We start from the raw sequence: 20,585 nt of genomic DNA, 5'->3' as shown, positions 1-20,585 counted from the left end.
GGAACATTCTCCAGGATAGATCATATCTTGGGTCACAAATCAAGCCTTGGTAAATTTAAGAAAACTGAAATTGTATCAAGTATCTTTTCCGACCACAACGCCATGAGACTAGATATCAATTATAGGAAAAGATCTTTAAAAAATACAAACACATGGAGGCTAAACAATACACTACTTAATAATGAAGTGATCACTGAAGAAATCAAAGGGGAAATCAAAAAATACCTAGAAACAAATGACAATGGAGACACAACGACCCAAAACCTATGGGATGCAGCAAAAGCAGTTCTAAGGGGGAAGTTTATAGCAATACAAGCCCACCTTAAGAAGCAGGAAACATCTCGAATAAACAACCTAACCTTGCACCTCAAGCAATTAGAGAAAGAAGAACAAAAAAACCCCAAAGCTAGCAGAAGGAAAGAAATCATAAAAATCAGATCAGAAATAAATGAAAAAGAAATGAAGGAAACAATAGCAAAGATCAATAAAACTAAAAGCTGGTTCTTTGAGAAGATAAACAAAATAGATAAACCACTAGCCAGACTCATCAAGAAAAAAAGGGAGAAGACTCAAATCAATAGAATTAGAAATGAAAAAGGAGAAGTAACAACTGACACTGCAGAAATAAAAAAAATCATGAGAGATTACTACAAGCAACTCTATGCCAATAAAATGGACAATCTGGAAGAAATGGACAAATTCTTAGAAATGCACAACCTGCCAAGACTGAATCAGGAAGAAATAGAAAATATGAACAGACCAATCACAAGCACTGAAATTGAAACTGTGATTAAAAACCTTCCAACAAACAAAAGCCCAGGACCAGATGGCTTCACAGGTGAATTCTATCAAACGTTTAGAGAAGAGCTAACACCTATCCTTCTCAAACTCTTCCAAAATATAGCAGAGGGAGGAACACTCCCAAATTCCTTCTACGAAGCCACCATCACCTTGATACCAAAACCAGACAAGGATGTCACAAAGAAAGAAAACTACAGGCCAATATCACAGACGAACATAGATGCAAAAATCCTCAACAAAATACTAGCAAACAGAATCCAACAGCACATTAAAAGGATCATACACCATGATCAAGTGGGGTTTATTCCAGGAATGCAAGGATTCTTCAATATACGCAAATCTATCAATGTGATAAACCATATTAACAAATTGAAGGAGAAAAACCATATGATCATCTCAATAGATGCAGAGAAAGCTTTCGACAAAATTCAACACCCATTTATGATAAAAACCCTCCAGAAAGTAGGCATAGAGGGAACTTTCCTAAACATAATAAAAGCCATATATGACAAGCCCACAGCAAACATCATCCTCAATGGTGAAAAACTGAAAGCATTTCCACTAAGATTAGGAACAAGACAAGGTTGCCCACTCTCACCACTCTTATTCAACATAGTTTTGGCAGTTTTAGCCACAGCAATCAGAGAAGAAAAGGAAATAAAAGGAATCCAAATCGGAAAAGAAGAAGTAAAGCTGTCACTGTTTGCAGATGACATGATACTATACATAGAGAATCCTAAAGATGCTACCAGAAAACTACTAGAGCTAATCAATGAATTTGGTAAAGTAGCAGGATACAAAATTAATGCACAGAAATCTCTGGCATTCCTATATACTAATGATGAAAACTCTGAAAGTGAAATCAAGAAAACACTCCCATTTACCATTGCAACAAAAAGAATAAAATATCTAGGAATAAACCTACCTAAGGATACGAAAGACCTGTATGCAGAAAATTATAAGACACTGATGAAAGAAATTAAAGATGATACAAATAGATGGAGAGATATACCATGTTCTTGGATGGGAAGAATCAACATTGTGAAAATGACTCTACTACCCAAAGCAATCTACAGATTCAATGCAATCCCTATCAAACTACCACTGGCATTTTTCACAGAACTAGAACAAAAAATTTCGCAATTTGTATGGAAACACAAAAGACCCCGAATAGCCAAAGCAATCTTGAGAACGAAAAAAGGAGCTGGAGGAATAAGGCTCCCTGACTTCAGACTATATTACAAAGCAACAGTAATCAAGACAGTATGGTACTGGCACAAAAACAGAAAGATAGATCAGTGGAACAGGATAGAAAGCCCAGAGATAAACCCACGCACATATGGACACCTTATCTTTGATAAAGGAGGCAGGAATGTACAGTGGAGAAAGGACAGCCTCTTCAATAAATGGTGCTGGGAAAACTGGACAGGTACATGTAAAAGTATGAGATTAGATCACTCCCTAACACCATACACAAAAATAAGCTCAAAATGGATTAAAGACCTAAATGTAAGGCCAGAAACTATCAAACTCTTAGAAGAAAACATAGGAAGAACACTCTATGACATAAATCACAGCAAGATCCTTTCTGACCCACCTCCTAGAGTAATGGAAATAAAAACAAAAATAAACACATGGGACCTAATGAAACTTCAAAGCTTTTGCACAGCAAAGGAAACCATAACCAAGACCAAAAGACAACCCTCAGAATGGGAGAAAACATTTGCAAATGAAGCAACTGACAACGGATTAATCTCCAAAATTTACAAGCAGCTCATGCAGCTCAATAACAAAAAAACAAACAACCCCATCCAAAAATGGGCAGAAGACCTAAATAGACATTTCTCCAAAGAAGATATACAGAATGCCAACAAACACATGAAAGAATGCTCAACATCATTAATCATTAGAGAAATGCAAATCAAAACTACAATGAGATATCATCTCACACCAGTCAGAATGGCCATCATCAAAAAATCTAGAAACAATAAATGCTGGAGAGGGTGTGGAGAAAAGGGGACACTCTTGCACTGCTGGTGGGAATGTGAATTGGTTCAGCCACTGTGGAGAACAGTATGGAGGTTCCTTAAAAAACTACAAATAGAATTACCATATGACCCAGCAATCCCACTACTTGGCATATACCCTGAGAAAACCAAAACTCAAAAAGAGTCATGTACCAAAATGTTCATTGCAGCTCTATTTACAATAGCCAGGACATGGAAACAACCTAAGCGCCCATCATCGGATGAATGGATAAAGAAGATGTGGCACATATACACAATGGAATATTACTCAGCCTTAAAAAGAAATGAAATTGAGCTATTCGTAATGAGATGGATAGACCTAGAGTCTGTCATACAGAGTGAAGTAAGTCAGAAAGAAAAAGACAAATACCGTATGCTAACACATATATATGGAATTTAAGGGAAAAAAATGTCATGAAGAACCTAGGGGTAAGATAGGAATAAAGACGCAGACCTACTGGAGAACGGACTTGAGGGTATGGGGAGGGGGAGGGGTGAGTTTTGACAGGGCGAGAGAGAGTCATGGACATATACACACTAACAAACGTAGTAAGGTAGATAGCTGGGGGGAAGCAGCCGCAAGGCACAGGGATATTAGCTCGGTGCTTTGTGACGGCCTGGAAGGGTGGGATGGGGAGAGTGGGAGGGAGGGAGACGCAAGAGGGAAGACATATGGGAACATATGTATATGTATAGCTGATTCACTTTGTTATAAAGCAGAAACTAACACACCATTGTAAAGCAATTATACCCCAATAAAGATGTTAAAAAAAAAAAAAAAATGACAACTTTTAAAGAGCAACACTGACCTCCACTTCACTGTGAATTCATCACAGGGGTTTTGTTAATCCAAACTATCAGAATCGTTTGCGTCCATAAACCATAAAAAGGTGGCTTCATCAAATCACTTCCCTTGTCTTTATTGACCACCCACTTCTGACTCAAGTTACACAGTTGAGGTCAGAGCACCTGCTTTTGACCTCCTATGTATGCAGCCAGGGTTTGGGACCCAGAGAGTGGGAAGCCTTTTGAAATAATTGATATAAAGATATTTTATGAGAATCGGAGAAGGGTGGTTTGGGTAATTCATATGCACTTGAAAACTGGTTTTGCTCCTGTGTTCTCACATCCTTGCCACTAAAGATCTTGGACACCTTTGAAGTAATAGAATAGACTCAACATCAGAAAACAAAACATCAAAACCACACTAACAGGTTTAAAAGATGGATGTCACACTGGTCTTCCCTTCCCCCCAGATGGCATTTCCAGATTCTGACACCCCCTGCCATAGCTCTGCAGCCGGATGAAACTTGGAAAGCTTTGATCCAGAACGTTAGCGCAGTGGTAAAACAGTCACAGCCATCGAATCCATTGCACTCTATTTGAATTTAATCAAGTCACTTCAGGCTAAATCTCGGTCTAGAAGCAGTGTTTTGCACGCCTTCTTCTTTGCGTGGATGGATTTTGTCCAGCTTCGTGTTGTGTTTTGATATTACCCGAATGCTCATGATTTTTCCTCCTTTACTTTTAGAGGGCTAATTCATCCAGGATGGATCCCTCCTACCATCTCCAGTTTGCATCTCATTTTTACTGACAGTTCACTTTCTAACACTCTGTTTTATATCTTTATTGGAACTAGGAAGTGAATTTAATCTCACACTTTCCAGAAATCTACTGCGGTCATGGAGATCAGGGCCAAAGTGGTAGGGGTTTTGTGTGCCTGAGAGGACCCAGCATTATTCTTTGACTGCTAATGACTCCTGCAGATCAAGGAGCTTATGTCCAGCCTTTGAATTTTCCCAGAAAAGTTCCCAGCCTGCCTGTCAGGGATAATCAGGGATGTCTCCTAATGCCTGTTATGCAATCTGCCCAGGGCGCTTGAATTCCTGCAGCTGCTCCGGTGGCAGAGAGAAATTGACAAAGGAACACCACCGAAGCACAGCACATGTGGATTGCAGCCTCATAAAATCCGGATCATTTTGTTGTGTTTTTATCAGCTTTTTAAGTTTGAGACGGAATGGAGTTCTGGTTCTGTTGTGTCCTTTGTTTGAGATGGTTAAAGAACCATTGAATACCAGTGAGTCAAGTGTTTCTGAGGAGCAGAGGACCTGGGAGATTGTCCGCTCTGACTCCTCATTTTAGAAATGAGGCAATGAAAACCCAAGGCAGTGAGTTAGGAATAGATCTGGAGCCAGAAATGCAGGTGGACCAGGTCCACTAAGAATGGTGACATTTACAAACTGAAAGAAAAGAAAAAGAGAGAAGGGAAAGAAATAAATCACTGAAATAAGGTAGAAGTGTTATTTTAGTTAAACCGTCGGCATTGTTCTGTAAGAGATCTAAAAGCAACTACTGTTCATTTAAAAGCTAATGTGAGTAAAGAGGTGACACATGAGAGAGATCTTTGTGGTGATGGAATAGTTCTGTATTTTGGTTGTGGTCACGTGTGACAAAAGAGCATAGGACTCTATGCACACATTGTACCAATGTCCATTTCTTGGTTTTGATATTGTATTATAGGTGGGTAAAATGTAACCATTCCATTGGGTAAAACTGGATGAAAGGTACACACAACCTCTTTACTGTTCTTGCAACTTCCTGTGAATCTACAATTACTTCAAAATAAAAAAAAATTTAAGCAAATTTAGAATTTATTGTGGTTTTGTCTAAATAAAAGTCTAGGCTTACTATCTGAATGGGTGAGAAAACGAGTAACATCGCTTTATTTTAAGTAATAGCTACATCATGAAAAAATATAAAGAAAGAGATGTTTTCTTCTTCCCCTTATTATAGAAATGACTCCAAAGAGTTGGGTAGGCCTAACTGGACCTAGCACTCCTGTTTGCTTCTTTTTATAGATAACTAAGAAGCTTATATATTTATTCTACCAATTTGAATCAATGTTTGTAAACTGAGTGGATGTATTGATATTGTGTTGATATCAGATGCTATTACTTGTAGTAAAATATCTTTTGGAATAAAATACTTTAAAGATATTCTCTCATTGAAACTTTATTTTAAAATTTTAGTCATTGAATCAAAAACACTTCAAGGAAGCAAAGGAGAGCACAGCTTTAACAGCCCTGGAGCCTTTGTTGTAGAAAACACAACAGTTGAATTTCAGAGGGGCTCCGAGAGGCAAGCCTTTAAGATTCCAGGACCTCTGATGGCTGATTTCATCTTCAAGGTAGGATGAGCCTCTTCATAAATGTCATGCATCTGGGGCCCCGCACATCTTGAATTTTAAAAAGAACACATTTGTTTAGTAGGCAGCCAGTGACTGTTTTTATACAGGGCATGTGTCATTAATATTTTCACCTTGACAGTCAGTTCTTAAAAACTGTTCATCTCTCTAAAGTTCTCTCTGTTCCCCAACCCCAGTAGTTAAGAAACAAGCTTCACTTTTATAGGGGAATGATTGTTTTTGCATGTATAACCTCTAGTTGCTGTGTTCAGTTTTAAACCTCCAGATGGATTTCAGTGAAAATGGTCAGTGGTTAAATGCTCCGTGTCTTAAACCACGACTGTGCTATTGCTGTCCTTGCAAAGGGGAGCAGAGAAGACAGAGGCCCCCTTCCGTAACCCCCTTTCCTGTTTCCTCAGCAATGTCTCATAATGAGCCCTTGTCCGGACACCTGTCACGAGGTCCCCTCACAAGCATTATTCTTCCCTTGTAACCACGACTCTGTGTTTCCTCTCTTGGGTACATTGGGGGCATCTTCCTTCACTCAGAGGATATGAAATGTAGTGGCCAATATATTTCCAAGGTGACACAATCTGAAATTCTTCTGATAAAACTATAAATACCTAAGATGTGCAAAAAAGGGCATTTCAGTGGATGGTTTTGTCCTATCCCTTTTTGGAAACTTCAGGATGGAAAGGGAAGAAAGAAAAGAGCTCTAATTGCCAGGGATTTCTTTACCTGTGAAAAGACCCAGTGCCTTCAAAAGAACTATCTGTGTTCCACATTAATTTGTCAAAGAGTGTTTCATTGAGACATCGGTTGTGCCAGCAGAGAAATACCTTTGGAATTAGATGAGAGTTGCAAACTGACGTCCTGTTTGCCTACGGTGTGACCAGCCAAGGGTCGGTCTGGGTGGAGTTGTTGTTTTGAATCTTTGGGTTTTAAATAGTCAACCTTGAAAAAAATCAAGAGATTTTAATATACAAGTATTTTTACCTGCGTCTTTTTAAAAATGGGAAGATCTGACAACTAGCTTGCATGTTGCCATAGCGATAATTGACTGCAGCTGGGTAACAGCAGCCTTTTCATTAGGGCACACGTCCTCATTTGCCAGGGTCCACACCAGGCCCTGATGTGTTCCTGACATTGAAGGTGTAAGTGTCAGTTGCCGTTCGTAGACATTTAAGTTGCCATTCCTGGACATGACTTGCCATTCCTAGACATTGAAATGACTTCTGTGTCAGACCCTTGAAGTGTCAACCCAATGTAATTCTTTGACAGTAGCTTTGTGAAAGGCTCTTGGGGAAGCCAACTGTCATCTCTCTTTCCTTCTGTTCTCTCTCATCCATTGTTATACATAAATTCTGGGCTTGGTTTGCTTCTCTTAGGGTTTTCCTATTTGATGCTCAGGTGATAAAACACACACACACACACACACACACACACACACACACACACAACCTTTTTAAAAATTCTCTTCTCATTCCTACTCAGAAGATCTGTGTTCTTCTCAAGTCAATTTGGAGATATCTGACCAAGTAGGAGACATTAGTACAGTGATGGGATGGGAGAAATAGCCACAAAGGTTAAAATTTTAAGATATTGTTTGGTGAAACTATTAGCATGGAAAATGTACTGTTTATTGATCCCATGCATAAAAACACATATACACATAAACTGTTTACTTCTACAAGTGTGTGTGTACACACACACGTGTATGTATATGTGTGTGTATACATTTTTTTTTTAATTTGAGAGGATACATTCCTAACTGAAAACACTGAGGAGACAATGGCTATTTTAGAGGGAATTGGTGCTTTGGGGGAGTGAACTTAGTTTTACTTTATAATATTTTAATACTTAAAATAGTTCTTAAAAAAATACAGTCATATATCACCTGTGTAATTAAAAATCACTTTACACCTTCTTGCCCCAATTATATATTCACCTCTTAATAGAATGCATTTTAGCAGCATGTTGCCACTGTCTGAATTTGTACTCAGCCTTCTGTTTTCCTGTCTCGGAGTTCTAGTTTCCTCAGATTTAATAAACAATTCCAGGCTTTAACTTCAATTTCTGTAAAGGTTTTGATCTCCCTTGACTGGAAAGGTTTTCTTTTAAAAAAAAAAAAATATATATATATATATATATATATATATTTTTTTTTTTTTTTACTTATTTATCAAAGAGGGTGTTACACACAGCTGTCAGACTCATGCATAAATAGGAACTCATTTTTGTGCCTACAGCCATTTTCTTTCATGAACGTGATGTGCGTGGTAGAAGAGAAATTGGCACAGAGACACTCTGATGAAACAAGAATGACTCTGATGGTTTTCCCTGCCTTATAAGCTTGTCCAAATATTGTGGGTTTCTAGGAAATATCCTTTTCCATTAGTTACTTTTTTTTTTTTTCCTCAGAGCACTGTAGTATTACCCAGCCTGTGTTGTTACTAAGATAAGGAACTCTGCTTCCATTCGTCTCTGCTTGGCCCAGGATGCAGTCAAGGGATTGCTGTCCTTTGAGTGGGAGGTTAAAAGTGTGTGTTAGGTCCCTGATGATGGTCAGCCATGTATTTCACTGTATCTCTTTCCATTCCAATCAACCAAGAGCAGCTGAATTAAAAAAAAGGAAGACCTGGCTTCAACCTGAGAGAGAATGTGAAAACCAGCTCTGCCCCCGGGTGCTAAATTTGCTCAGCCATGGGTGCACTGAGATATAAAGGCACCCTCTTTTATACCGTTCCTAGATTAGACCTCATTTCATGGACTTTTAATAAATGGACTGTTGAAAACGACTAGATTCTGACGTAGGGAGTAAAATATGAAGTCTTCCATGGGATGTTAGAGTCTTTTGTGGTTTTTGTGTGGATTCTGAAATCTGGCAACTCACTGCACCAATGAGACAAAACTTTTTTCTACTTTTTCAGAAGCTATATTTTCATGATTGGACCATTCTTGAAAAGTGCACTTTTTCTTCTTCCCAGTGGGTTTCTCACTGTACGTTCTTATTTTCCTGACTGATCTGTTTCTCATGGATGACTCTTGTTACTGAGTCACGGGTATTTTTCATGAGAGCCCCTGAGGTATTATTTTGCTTCTGCAATATGTGCATGTTGCCACCAGGGAGCGGTAGAGAGTCTTGAGCCAGTGGTTGATGCTGTATGCTTTGTTGATTGGACTGTAAGAGGCACTATCCATTCAGTGAGAATCTACTGAATATCTGTGAGTAGATACTTGTGCATATCAATTTTAAGTATATGCTTATGAGAATAATCTAGTAAAATAAACTTAAATGGCTTTGAGAAAGACAGCTGTTTCTGTGGTTAAGTATTTTAATTATTGCTGGTGGCTTTTCCCCTCTTTAAAAAACATGTCCATCTTCAAGGAAAAAAAAAGTTTCTCTTCCTTGTGGTCTGAAGTCTTCCTCTTTCTCCCATTTGGATACTTTGTGTTTCTGTAGGAAAATGTTTTCTGATTTCTTTTCCCATTAGTCTTCAGCTAGGCAAGCCTCTGTCTCTGGTTTCCTCCAAACACAGCTCCAGATATTTTGTATATTTTCTACCTACAAAGTCTTTCTTTTCTTTCTGGGGAGTTATGATAGCATATCTAACTTAAACAGGGCCGAGAGGATTTGAAACTGCCTGTTTTCCTCTCTCTCAAAAGAGAAGATTTCAGCCTTGCAATGTGATGCAGACGCTGGCTAAATTCATATGTTCACAGGTGCTTCAAAACACAGCAAGACAGTTTTTAGAGTCTGTGCATGTATTAGTTTCCTGAGGCTACTGTAACAAAGCACCATAAACTGGTTGGCTTAAACAACAGATGTTTATGTCTCACAGTGTTAGAGGCTAGAACTCTAAAATTAAGGTGAGGGCCGGTCTGGTTCCTTGTAAGGGCTGTGAGGGACAATTTGTTTCCTAGCCTCTTGGATCCTCAGGTTTTCTCCCTTTGTCTTCACACCACCTTCCCTCTGTGCATGTCCACCTCTGAGCCCAAATTTCCCCTTTACATAAGCATGCCAGTCATACTGGGTTGGACCCACTTTAATGACCTCATCTTAACTTGACTAGATCTGCAAAGACCCTATTTCCAGATAAGATCATATTCTGAGGTTCTGTGAGTTAGGACTTAAACATATGTTTTGGGGATGGATCCAATTCAGCCCATAACAGTGTCTAACAGAAAAGAAAATTTACCTGTTTCATCATGCCTCCCAATCAGAATTCCACCTCATTTTAAGCATTTGCCATGAATCACAAAGGTAGAAACTGTTGAAATATTACATGATAGTTACTGTAATGTGGTCTGTTGAGGGAAATTTCTTGGTTAAAGCAGTTCAGATACTGTTCTAGTAGTTACGTAATTCACAGCTAAATTATTGGTGTAATATATACACAAATATGAAAAAAAAGTTTTACAGAAAAATCTATTCCATAAATTTTGGAAATTATTTAGAAGTGGCCAAGTAAGGCAGTTGAGTTTGAATTCATTTTCTTACCATTGTTATAAAATCATTTTCCTAACCAAACAGGAGTAGTATACCTTGTAAATGTTAATGTAATTTACATTTGTTAATTTTCCTTTTCTGCCATTCTGTACTTGACCATCTCCCTTGTCAGTGGACCTATTCACCCTGGGGGTTTGAAAGTAGTGGTTAATGATTGGGCTGTTGTTAGCAGGACTGCAAAGAGCATTCATGTTCAACTTTTGATTATTAAGGTAGGATTTTCTTCTTTTTCTTTAGTTTAGTTTTGTCTTGAACGTCAGGCTTATGGAAGGAGATAAGCCTTCTGTAAATTGATTTAGTTCCCATAACATTTCAAGGACCAAGGTTGGGGACTAAATCAAAGTGTTTCTTCTGCAATATAGAGAATGCCTCTACCCTCAGTAAGGCTGAGCTGTGGGCTTAGTGTCCTCAGCGCCCTACACTCAGGGGGAGCATCTATTGTAGGGAGACCCCAGCCAGGATGTGGAGAGTCGGCTTCCTCTGCCTCAGGTCGTCGTGGGTAAAAGAAGAAAACTGGGGACAGGATGGAGAAAGCAAGCCAATGAGACGTGGATCATGACAGCAGTCACTCTGCAGAGCAGGGAAGCATATTAAGTAGGTTTCAAAGCTAAAGGCAGAGGAGGAGATTTGCTTCACTTTTCATTTAGAACCCAAGAGGAGAACGCCTCCTAGGGTGGCCATCTCCATCCACCACTGGGGGAAGCTACCTTGGAATGGAATTGGCATGAGTGCCGTGAAATGTTTAGTCACAGGTTGCGTCTGAGTTCAGCTCCCCGGAGTCTCCCTCAGCTCCTGTGTGGCATGGAAGGTATCTAGAAAATTCCATGTACTCTTGGCTGGCCAGCCTTGACGTGGTGGGGGCAAAATGATCCTGCAGCGGAGGGGTAAATGTAGAGTGACCTGACATCCTAGTTTGGTCAGAAAAGACCCAGTTTCCACCTGCAGCCCCGACTTAATTCTTAGAAGCTCCTCCTTTCATCCTCAGAAACGTCCTGGCTTGGACAATAAAGCATCTGGTCTCCTTGGTAAGGGGCTGTGAGCCAGGCCAGGGACTGGGGAGGAGTCCCAGCCACACCACCAAGAAACTGAGCACAAGAGTAATGTGGACTGGGCAGGGCAACAGAGGAGCCCACCCGCCCTGGCTGGGGAAGAACACAGCTGAGTTCACAGGCACTGAGGCTCCCTGTGGGCCTCCCAGTGGCCAGAGGGACAAGGGACACAGCTGTGGGCCCAAGGACAGGATGAGGACCTCCAGGCATGGATCCAAGGCCTCTTTCCTTTCCCACCTCTGTGAGGTCCTACATCAAAGACCACCATAGAGGAGATTGGTCTGGATGAGGGCACAGCAGAAAGCCTGGATGCTTCCCCACTGGAAACAGCGGTACCTAAAGAGAACTCTTTAAATGGGTGAACCAGACTGACCTCCTAGGATTGAACTCTATTTAAGCTGTTTTCCCCTCCCTCCCTAGTCAGGAGGGGGCTTGTGAAGAAGATCAGAGCAGTTACAAGGAAAGAAGCTGCATCTTTGCGATCGTCTTCATAGAGTACGAGCACTTGTTGTGACTCTACTGCCCGGTCACAAAACACAAAAGCAAAAACAAAATCTCGGGGAAGAAAAAGTTCCCTGCAGATTTAATAACTTCATTTTTCTAAAGTTTTTAGGATTGGAGGAAGGGGCATTATTATTTAATTTGTAGTTTTTATTTACTTTGAAGAAAGAATCCTTTATGTCCCTTTTTGCCTATTTTGCTCTCTAAAATCATACGATATAATGCCAGTGTTCTTGGAATTGAAGAACAAATACCCAAGTATGACTCCTTCCTGGAGTTTGGATTAAAATTCTCCGTGGTAGTAACATGGACTTTTTCCAAGGAAGAATGATAATACTGCATCATGTTTTAATGACATTTAAAGACATTATAATATTAATAGACCTCTAAACAATTGCTTGTCTTTTAAAATGACAATGTGGAGAACTAGAATTGAATGAAGTTTCATCAGTATTATAAGTTTAAGCGACGAGTAGGGTGTAGCTTGAGGAAAATATATGGATTGATTGATTCTTTTTTCGGATTGTGTTATTACCAAAAAAAAATAAAGAAGGACAGAGGACCTGAATAGACAGTTTTCCAAAGAAGACATACAAACGGCCAGCAAGTACATGAAAATGTGCCAGACATCACTAATCATTAGGGAAATGCAAATCAAAACCACAATGAGCTATATCACCTCACACCTGTTAGCTTGGCTATTATCAAAAAGACAAGAGAAGACAAGTGTTAGTGAGAATATGGGAAAAACAGACCTCTGTGCACTATTGGTGGGGATGTAAATTGGTGCAGCCACTATGAAGAACAGTATGGAAGTTCCTTAAAAAATTAAAAATAGAGTTACCATATGATCTAGTAATTCTACTTCTGGGAATGTATCTGAAGGAAACAAAATCACTGTGACAAAACGATATCTGCATCCCCATGTTCATTGCAACGTTATTTACAATAGCCAAAACATGGAAACAGCCTCAGTGTCCATCAGTGGATGAATGGATAAAGAAGATGTGGTATATATATATATACAATTTTCTTATATGTACATTTACACACACACACACACACACACACACACACACACACACACAGGAATATCATTCAGCCATAAAAAGAAGGAAATTCTACCATTTGCAGCAACATGGATGGACCTATGAGGGAATTATGCTAAGTGAAATAAGTCAGAGAAGGACAAATACTGTATGATTTCACTTATATGTGGAATCCAAAAATAATCGGAACTCACAGGTACAGAGAACAGATTGGTGGTTGCCAGAGGCAGGAAGAGGGTGAGGCAGGTGAAATGGGTGAAGGGAGTCAAAAGGTACAGATTTACAGTTACAAGATAAGTAAGTTCTGGGGATGTAATGTATAGTACAGTGACTAAAGTTAACAATATTGTATATTTGAAAGTTGCAAAGAGAGTTATCTGAGACACCTGTGGGGGGAAGGAACTTTGGAGCAAAATTAAGCCTCTGGCAGAAAGGGAAAGGGAAATGGATATTGGTAAGCAAGTAAATGCATCTGCAACAATAAGGATTATTTCTTTCTGTAAAACATTGGGGCTTAATGCCTTTTCTTTCCCTCCCTCCCTGCCTCCCTCCCTCATTTCCTCTCTCCCTCCCTCCTTTCCTCCCTCCTTCCCGTCCTTCCTTCCTTCCTTTATTCTATTTCTTTTTGGTGGTAATGAACAAGACTTAGAAAACCATTTCAGTATCTCTTAGGTTTATTGATATAGTTAGGGTTCTATTTCTGAGTCAGTCTTGCAATTTATTATTTTCTTGAAAAGTGTCCAATTCATCTAATTTTTCAAAGTTAACTTTTCAAAAGTAATCATAGCATTCCTTTATCACTAAAAACAAACAAAACAACAACAGCAAACTCAACAGTACCTATGTCTCTTTCATTCCTAAACTTGTTCATTGGCTCCTTGTCTAATTTTTGTTTTGTTCAAACCATCCAAAGATTTGTCTGTGAGACATTTAAGAGCTAGATTCGAGGCTTGGTAACTCTCAGAGTTCATTAAAAAAATTCTATTTTGTAAATTTAAATTTTTGTTTCCTTTATCTTTACATGGTTTTATTTTGGTATTGTGTTTTTAGCTTCTAGAGCTAAATTCTTAATTCATTTTATTTTCAATTTTTGTTCTCCATTAAATGTATTTAGGGCTATCAGTTTCCCCATACAGAAGTTCTTAATTTTGTTGTGGTGTAGGTTGTTAATTTTAAATTTTATGTGTAAGCTATTCGTATCCTGGCTAAAAAATCTTTGCCTTATTTAGGACAAAAATATTCTTGTATGTTTTCGTCTGGAAATCTTACTGTTCTACCTTTCATACTAAGAGCTATGATCCAACTAGAATTGATACTTGTATATGTTGTGAAGTATAATCAATATCTTTTCCCCATGGCTATGCAATTGACCCAAAACCATTAGGTAAAAAGACAATGCCTTCCCCATTTCTCTTAAATCCCAAACTATATATGTGTGGGTCTATTTCTGCACTCTGTTCTGTTTCATTGACCTATTTGCACCAATACCATTGTGACTTAATTACTGTAGCATTAAAATAAGTCTTGATATCTGGTAGTGTAAGTACTTCAGCTTTGTTCTTGAAGATTATCTTTGATATTCTTGACTCCTTCCATTTCCATATCAATTTTGAAATATGCTTCTAAATTTTTGTAAAATTCTGCTGATTTTGATTGGAATTGCATTGAATTTGTAGGTCAAATTGGAGAAAATTGACTTTCCAATATCAAGTCTTCCAATCCATAAATATGGTATATTCATCCCTTTGTTTAGTTCTTTTTAAATTCTTCTCAATAATGTTTATAATTTTCAATGTATATGATTTGCATATCTTTTGTTAAATTAATTCCCAAATGTTTGTTATTTTGATGTTATTGTAAATGTTTTTAAATTTTTTTCTGTTTGTTTTCTGCTAGAGTATGAAAATCTAATTGATTCTTGTATATTGACATTATATTCTCACTATATTCACTTGCTAATACTAATAGTTTGTGAATTCTCTTGGATTATGTACATACACAGTTATGACACCTGCAAATAATGAGCTCTGTTTCTTTTTTCCAATTATTCTATGCGTTTAAAATTTTTTCTTGCTATATTCCGTTACTTAGGACATCTAGTATACTGCTGAATAGAAGTAGTGATGACAGCTATGCTTGTCATGCTTCTCACTTTCAGGACAAAGATCTCTATAATTCCCCAATTGTGTATGATGTTTTCTATAAATTTCTTGTAGATGTTTTTATCTGATGAAATACATTTTTTCCTAGTTTGCATCATTAACATATATAAGCATGAAATTTTATTAGATGCCTTTTTGCATTTTTTGAAGTGATCATATTTTTTCTTTTTTTCCTTTTAATATAGTGAATTACATTCATTTTCAGATGTTAAACCAATCTTACCTTCCTTTAATAAACCTCACTTGGTCATTATTATTTTTTATTAGAATTTATTATTAGTATTTACTTATAAGTATTTATTTTATTAATAAAAAGGATTATCCTTTTATATATCACGAGGTATGATTTTTTTAATTTCAATTTTATTTTATTTATTTTCTACATACAGTAGTTTCTTATTAGTTATTTCTAAAAATAAATATTAATGTGTATATGTCAATCCCAATCTCCCAATTCATCACACCACCACACACACCACCCCCCACTGCCCCCGCTTTCCCCTCTTGGTGCCCATACGTTTGTTCTCTACATCTGTGTCTCTGTTTCTGCCTTGCAAACCAGTTCATCTGTACCATTTGTCTAGATTCCAAATATATGCGTTAATATATGATATTTGTTTTCTCTTTCTGACTAACTTCACTCTGTGTGACAGTCTCTAGGTCCATCCACATCTCTACAAATGACCCAGTTTCGTTCCTTTTTATGGCAGAGTAATACTCCATTGTATATATGTACCACATCTTCTTTATTCATTCGTCTGTTGATGGGCATTTAGGTTGCTTCCATGACCTGGCTATTGTAAATAGTGCTGCAATGAACATTGGAGGGCATGTGTCTTTTTGAATTACGGTTTTCTCTGGGTATATGCCCAGTAGTGGGATTGCTGGGTCATATGGTAATTGTACTTTTAGTTTTTGAAGGAACCTCCATACTGTTCTCCATAGTGGCAGTATCAATTTACATTGCCACCAACCGTGCAAGAGGGTGCCCTTGTCTCCACACCCTCTCCAGCATTTGTTGTTTATAGATTTTCTGATGATGCCCATTCTGACTGGTGTGAGGTGATACCTCATTGTAGTTTTGATTTGCATTTCTCTAATAATTAGTGATGTTGAACATCTTTTCATGTGCCTCTTAGTCATCTGTATGTCTTCTTTGGAGGAATGTCTATTTAGGTCTTCTGCCCATTTTTGGATTGGGTTGTTTGTTTTTTTAATATTGAGCTGCATGAGCTGTTTATATGTTTTGGAGATTAATTCTTTGTCCGTTGATTTGTTTCCAAATATTTTCTCCCATTCTAAGGATTGTCTTTTTGTCTTGTTTATGGTTCCATTACTGTGAAAAAGCTTTGAAGTTTCATTAGGTCCCATTTATTTATTTTTGCTTTTATTTCCATCACTCTAGGAGTTTGCTCAAAAAAGATCTTGCTGTGATTTATGTCATAGAGTGTTCTTCCTATGTTTTCCTCTAAGAGTTTTATAGTGTCTGGTCGTACATTTAGGCCTCTAATCTATTTTGAGTTTATTTTTGTATATGGTGTTAGGGAGTGTTCTAATTACATTCTTTTACAAGTAGCAGTCCAGTTTTCCCAGCACCACTTATTGAAGAGACTGTCTTTTCTCCACTGTATATTCTTGCCTCATTTGTCATAGATTAGTTGACCATAGGTGAGTGGGTTTATCTCTGGGCTTTCTACCCTGTTCCATTGATCTATATTTCTGGTTTTGTGCCAGTACCATATTGTTTTGATGAGTGCCACTTTGTAGTATAGTCTGAAGTCAGGGAGCCTGATTCCTCCAGCTCTGTTTTTTCCCCTCAAGATTGCTTTGGCTATTCGAGCTCTTTTGTGTCTCCATACAAATTTTAAGATTTTTTTGTTCTAGTTCTGTCAAAATGCCAGGGGTAATTTGATAGGGATTGTACTGAATCTGTAGATTGCTTTGGGTAGTATAGTCATTTTCACAATATTGATTCTTCCAATCCAAGAACATGTTATATCTCTCCATCTGTTTTTGTGTCATCTTTGTTTCTTTCATCAGTGTCTTATAGTTTTCTGAGTACAGGTCTTTTACCTCCTTAGGTAGGTTTATTCCTAGGTATTTTATTCTTTTTGTTGCATTGGTAAATGGGAGTGTTTCCTTAATTTCTCTTTCTGATCTTTTGTTGTTAGTGTATAGGAATGCAAAAGATTTCTGTGCATTAGTTTTGTATCCTGAAACTTTACCAAATTCATTGATTAGCTCTAGTAGTTTTCTGGTGGCATCTTTAGGATTCTCTATGTATAGTAGCATATCATCTGCAAACAGTGACTGTTTTACTTCTTTTCCAATTTGTATTCCTTTTATTTCTTTTTCTTCTCTGATTGCTGTGGCTAGGACTTCCAAAGCTATGTTGTATCAGAGTGGCGAGAGTGGACATCCTTGTCTTGTTCCTGATCTAGAGGAAATGCTTTCAGTTTTTCGCCATTGAGAATGATGTTTGCTCTGGGTTTGTCATATATGGCCTTTATTATGTTGAGGTAGGTAGGTTCCCTCTATGCCCACTTTCCGGAGAGTTTTTATCATAAATGGGTGTTTTGTCAAAACTTTTTGTCAAAAGCTTTTTCTGCATCTATTGAGATGATTGTATGGTTTTTATTTTTCAATTTGTTAATATGGTGTATCCCATTGATTGATTTGCGTATATTGAAGAATCCTTGCGTCCCTGGGATAAATCCCACTTGATCATGATGTATGATTTTTTTAATGTGTTGTTGGATTCTGTTTGCTAGTATTTTGTTGAGGATTTTTGCATCTGTATTCATCAGTGATTTTGGTCTGTAATTTTCTTTTTTTGTAGTATCTCTGTCTGCTTTTGGTATCAGGGTGATGGTAGCCTCATAAAATGAGTTTGGGAGTGTTCCTTCCTCTGAAATTTTTTGACTGAGTTTGAGAGGGATTGGTGTTAGCTCTTCTCTAAAAGTCGATAGAATCCACCTGTGAAGCCTCCGACCCTGGACTTTTGTTTGTTGGAAGATTTTTAAGCACAGTTTCAATTTCATTACTTGTGATTGGTCTTTTCATATTTTCTGTTCTTCTTGGTTCAGTCTTGGAAGGTTATACCTTTCTAAGAATTTGTCCATTTCTTCCAGGTTGTCCATTTAATTGGCACAGAGTTGCTTATAGTAGTCTTTTATGATGCTTTTTATTTCTGTGGTGTCTGTTGTAACTTCTCCTTTTTCATTTCTAATTTTATTGATTTTAGTCCTCTCCCTCTTTTTATTGATGAGTCTGGCTAAAAGTTTATCAATTTTGTTCATCTTCTCAAGGAATCAGCTTTTAGTTTTATTGATCTTTGCTATTGTTTTCTTTGTTTCTATTTCATTTATTTCTGCTCTGATCTTTATGATTTCCTTCCTTCTGCTAACTTTGGGTTTTGTTTGTTCTTCTTTCTCAAGTTACTTTAGGTGTAAGGTTAGCTTGTTTATTTGAGATGTTTCTTTTTTCTTATGGTAGGATTGTATTGCTATAAACTTCCCTCTTAGAACTCCTTTTGCTGCATCCTATAAGTTTTGGATCATCGTGTTTTCATTGTCATTTGTCTTTAGGTATTTTTTGATTTCCTCTTTGATTTCTTCAGTGATCTCTTGGTTATTTAGTAACGTATTGTTTAGCCTCCATGTGTTTGTGTTTTTTACTTTACTTTTTTTTCCCTGTAATTGATTTCTAATCTCATAGCATTGTGGTGGGAAAAGATGCTTGATATGATTTCAATTTTCTTAAATTTACTGAGGCTTAATTTGTGACCCAAGATGTGATCTGTCCTGGAGAATGTTCTGTGTGCACTTGAGAGGAAAGTATAATCTGCTGTTTTTGGATGGAATGTCCTATAAATATCAATTAAATCTATCTGGTCTATTGTGTCATTTAAAGCTTTTGTCTCCTTATTAATTTTCTGTCTGGATGATCTGTCCATTGATGTAAGTGAGGTGTTAACGTCCCCCACTATTATTGTGTTACTGTTGTTTTCCTCTTTTATAGCTCTTAGCATTTGCCTTATGTATTGAGGTGCTCCTATGTTGGGTGCATATATATTTATAATTTTATAATATATTTTTATAATATAATTATATATAAATATAATTTATAATATAATTTTATAATATATCTTCTTGGATTGATCCCTTGATCATTACGTAGTGTCCTTCCTTGTCTCTTATAACATTCTTTATTTTAAAGTCTATTTTATCTGATGAGTATTGCTACTCCAGCTTTCTTTTGATTTCCATTTGCAGGGAATATGTTTTCCATCCCCTCATTTTCAGTCTGTATGTGGCCGTAAGGTGTGACTTGGGTCTCTTGTAGACAACGTATATATGGGTCATGTTTATGTATGCATGCAGCGAACCTGTGTCTCTTGGTTGGAGCACTTAATCCATTCACATTTAAGGTAATTATTGATATGTGTGTTCCTATTACCATTTTCTTAATTGGTTTGGGTTTCTTTTTGTAGATCCTTTTCTTCTCTTGCGTTTCCCACTTAGAGAAGTTCCTTTAGCATTTGTTGTAGAGCTGGTTTGGTGGTGCTGAATTCTCTTAGCTTTTGCTTGTCTGTAAAGCTTCATCGAATCTGAATGAGATCCTTGCCAGATAGAGTAATCTTGGTTGTACGTTCTTCCGTTTAATCACTTTAATATATCATGCCACTCACTTCTGGCTTGTAGAGTTTCTGCTGAGAAATCAGCTGTTAACCTTATGCAAGTTCCCTTGTATGTTATTTGTCATTTTTCCCTTGCTGCTTTTAATAATTTTTCTTTGTCTTTAATTTTTGCCAATTTGATTACTATGTGTCTTGGCATGTTTCTCCTTGGGTTTGTCCTGCGTGGGACTCTCTATGCTTCTTGGACTTGGGTGGCTATTTCCTTTCCCATATTAGGGAATTTTCAACTATAATCTCTTCAAATATTTTCTCGGATCCTTTCTCTCTTCTCCTTCTGGGACCCCTATAATGTGAATGTTGGTGTGTTTAATGTTGTCCCAGAGGTCTCTTAGGCTGTCTTCATTTCTTTTCATTCTTTTTTCTTTATTCTGTTCTGTGGCAGTGATTTCCACCATTCTGTCTTCCAGGTCACTTATCCGGTCTTCTGCCTCAGTTATTCTGCTATTGATTCCTTGTAGTGTCTTTTTCATCTCAGTTATTGTATTGTTCATCTCTGTTTGTTCATTCTTTAATTCTTCTAGGTCTTTGTTAAATATTTATTGCATCTTCTCGATCTTTGCCTCCATTCTTTTTCTGAGGTCCTGGATCATCTTCACTATCATT

At 37.5% G+C, this 20,585-nt stretch overlaps 1 protein-coding gene across 1 annotated transcript in view; it reads left to right on the top strand.

The window, feature by feature from the left end:
• ADAMTSL3 (ADAMTS like 3) overlaps positions 1–20,585 on the top strand; it is a 387,063-nt gene that overhangs the window by 203,457 nt on the left and 163,021 nt on the right. Inside the window, 1 exon segment of the mRNA XM_032622232.1 lies at positions 5,858–6,015. Within this exon segment, the coding sequence (XP_032478123.1) occupies positions 5,858–6,015 (158 nt within the window).

This window comes from Phocoena sinus, chromosome 2 (assembly GCF_008692025.1).
Source record: "Phocoena sinus isolate mPhoSin1 chromosome 2, mPhoSin1.pri, whole genome shotgun sequence".
In the NCBI taxonomy this organism is placed as follows: Eukaryota; Metazoa; Chordata; class Mammalia; order Artiodactyla; family Phocoenidae; genus Phocoena; species Phocoena sinus.
This window is presented reverse-complemented; position numbering and strand designations above follow the sequence as displayed.